The 2,854-nt window shown below is 40.2% G+C and overlaps 1 protein-coding gene across 1 annotated transcript; it reads left to right on the top strand.

Moving 5' to 3' along the window:
- The first annotated feature begins 236 nt into the window (after positions 1 to 236).
- Positions 237 to 1,670, top strand: LOC133034331 (uncharacterized). The gene has a single exon (XM_061109393.1). It carries the CDS (start codon positions 237 to 239, stop codon positions 1,668 to 1,670), a length of 1,434 nt encoding a protein of 477 aa, XP_060965376.1.
- The last annotated feature ends 1,184 nt before the right edge of the window (positions 1,671 to 2,854 follow it).

Genomic DNA, 2,854 nt, shown 5'->3' with positions numbered 1-2,854 from the left:
AATAATGGCTCAAAACTGATATCTTCAAAGGAGACACAACAGTCACGATACAAGACCGATCCAAAGGAAATTTCGACAACCACCGATTTGATCTTTGATGAATCTTTGAAAGCGGCGAACTCAATAGAACTGGGTCGCCGAGAGCCATGTTAGCCTTATTTTGGAATGTCCAAGGACTTGGGAACCCTTGGACTCTAAATTCCTTAAAATCCCATGTTAAAGATTATCATCCCGGGATGATATTCTTGTTTGAAACTCGTCTTAACAGTGCTCGAATGGAGTTTATCCGCATTCAACTGGGTTTTGTGGGGTGTTTCACGGTGGATGCTAAAGGTAAAAGCGGTGGTTTAGCTCTCCTTTGGTCGAATGATTACTCGGTTCAGATAAAGTCTTTTACAGCCTCTCATATCGACGCTCTTGTGGAAAATGACTTGGGGTTCACTTGGCGGTTTACGGGTTTCTATGGTAGTCCGGATCCGGGTGGAAGAATGGAATGTTGGAAGCTCTTGAAAAGGTTAAAGCCAATGTTTCAAGGTCCTTGGGTTTGTGGAGGTGATTTCAATGAGATAGTTGATAAAAAAGAAAAAAAAGGAGGAGGCCCGAAACCAGTATATCTAATGAGGAATTTTCGCAACACCATTTCGGACTGTCATCTAAGGGAATTAGTGGCTGAAGGAGGAGGATTTACTTGGTGCAATGGTAGAGCGGCAAATCTGGTGTATGAAAAACTCGATAGGATTCTATGTAATTCGGATTGGAAAGACAAATTCAAAATGAATAAAGTCTCCCTTCTAAATTGGTGGAATTCGGATCATCGGCCACTCTTACTTCAAGCTCATCAAGTTGGCAATGGGCAGTCCTTCAACAAGAGATGGGGATCGCGCTTTCATTTTGAACAAGCTTGGGCGGACAATGAAGATTGCAAAAGAATCATAACTGAAACTTGGGAGGATAAACAACATGGGGATTCAATTTATGTACTGTCTCGGCTGCTGCATACTTGTGGATCAAAACTAAAGGCTTGGAATGCTAAACAAAAGAAGGAGATGTTAGCCAGAACTAAAGATCTCAAAGGAAAATTAGAGAGCCTTGCAAACTCAACACGGGAAGAAGACTGGATTACTACTCAAAAATTGGAGCACGATCTTAATTGTGTCGAGGAGAAAAAAGAGATTTATTGGAAGAAACGTAGCCGGGCTCTTTGGCTGAAACATGGGGATAAAAATACAAAGTATTTTCACTTTAAAGCCTCCCAAAGACGCAAGAAAAACACAATCATGGGGCTGTTTGATGATTCTCTCAATTGGAAAACAAAGGAGACAGAGATCGAACATATAGCCATTAATTATTTCAAAAAGCTCTTCACCAAAGCAAACCGAGGCATGGATCTCCATGAAACTCTCCATAATTGTGTCCCTCATCGTCTCAGCCTTGCTGAAAATCAACATCTTCTGGAGCCATTTACTGATGAAGACATAAAGACAGCTTTATTCCAAATTCATCCACTTAAAGCACTCGGTAAAGATGGTCTTCCATGTTTATTTTTACAAAAAAACTGGGACGTTGTTGGAGAAGAAGTCACTCAAGCGTGCCTAGAGGTGTTAAATGAAAATGCTGACTGCCGAAGCTTCAATGAGACTCTAATCTGCTTAATACCGAAGGTAAAATAGCCCCCAAGTATGACAGAATTCAGGCCCATCAGCTTATGTTCAGTGATCTATAAAGTGATTTCCAAATGTTTAGCGAATCGCATGAAACAAAGTATGAATTCAGTGATCTCCTCAAACCAAAGTGCATTTATTGGAGGAAGAATTATCCAAGACAATGCCATAATTGGGTTCGAAAGTCTCCATTGTATGAGGAAAGGCCGATTTGGTAATGGAAAAAAAATGGCAATCAAATTAGATATGTCCAAGGCTTATGATAGGGTGGAATGGGACTTCTTGGCGGTTATGATGGAGTGCTTGGGTTATGACTAAAGATGGATAATGAAGATCATGAATTGCATCCAATCGGTCTCTTTTTCTATACTCATAAATGGTTCTATCAAAGGCAAATTTTCTCCCGAAAGAGAGCTCCGCCAAGGTGATCCTTTATCTCCTTTCCTTTTTCTATTATGTTCTGAAGGTCTCTCATGTTTAATCTTTGAAGCTGAACGGGCTGGTAGACTTCATGGTCTTAGATTTGGGTCTATGGAGCAAAAATTATCTCACCTTCTCTTTGCAGACGATAGTCTTATATTCCTTGACGCCAATATAACTGAGGGCTTAACCTTGAAAACAATCCTTGAGACTTATGCAGCTCTCTCCGGTCAAAGTATTAATCTTGATAAAACTGAGATGTGTGTGGGATGTAAGATTGGAGACTCTTTGGCAACAAATCTAGCTACAAGCTTGGGTGTTTCCTTGGTGAAGAACCATACAAAATACTTGGGAATGTCCACTTTTATTGGAAAAAATAAACAGCAAGTGTTTGGGAAAATTAGGGAGAAGATAGAAGCTAAATTACAAGGATGGAAAGTTGGTCTCTTCTCTCAAGCGGGAAAGGAAATTCTTATCAAAGCAGTGATTCAAGCTCTTCCATGCTACGTTATGAGCTGCTTTCAAATTACCAAAGGTATCCTCCATGATATAGAAAGTTCAATTGCTCGTTTTTGGTGGGGAGCTAACTCTAATAAACATAAGATTCATTGGGGTAGTTGGGAAAAGTTGTGCAACCTAAAAGAAAAGGGAGGAATGGGGTTTCGCAAGTTGGAAGATTTTAATAAAGCCCTCTTAGCCAATCAAGGATGGAAAATCCTCACCAATCCCGATTGTTTACTAGCTCGGGTCTTAAAAGCGCTCTATTTTCCCAA

Source organism: Cannabis sativa, chromosome 2, assembly GCF_029168945.1.
Source record: "Cannabis sativa cultivar Pink pepper isolate KNU-18-1 chromosome 2, ASM2916894v1, whole genome shotgun sequence".
NCBI lineage: Eukaryota > Viridiplantae > Streptophyta > Magnoliopsida > Rosales > Cannabaceae > Cannabis > Cannabis sativa.
The sequence above is the reverse complement of the archived record's forward strand: the minus strand, read 5'-3'. Positions and strand labels throughout refer to the sequence as shown.

Excerpts from the sequence above, each read along its gene's own strand:
- LOC133034331 (XM_061109393.1), top strand. The coding sequence starts at position 237 with ATGATATTCTTGTTTGAAACTCGTCTTAACAGTGCTCGAATGGAGTTT.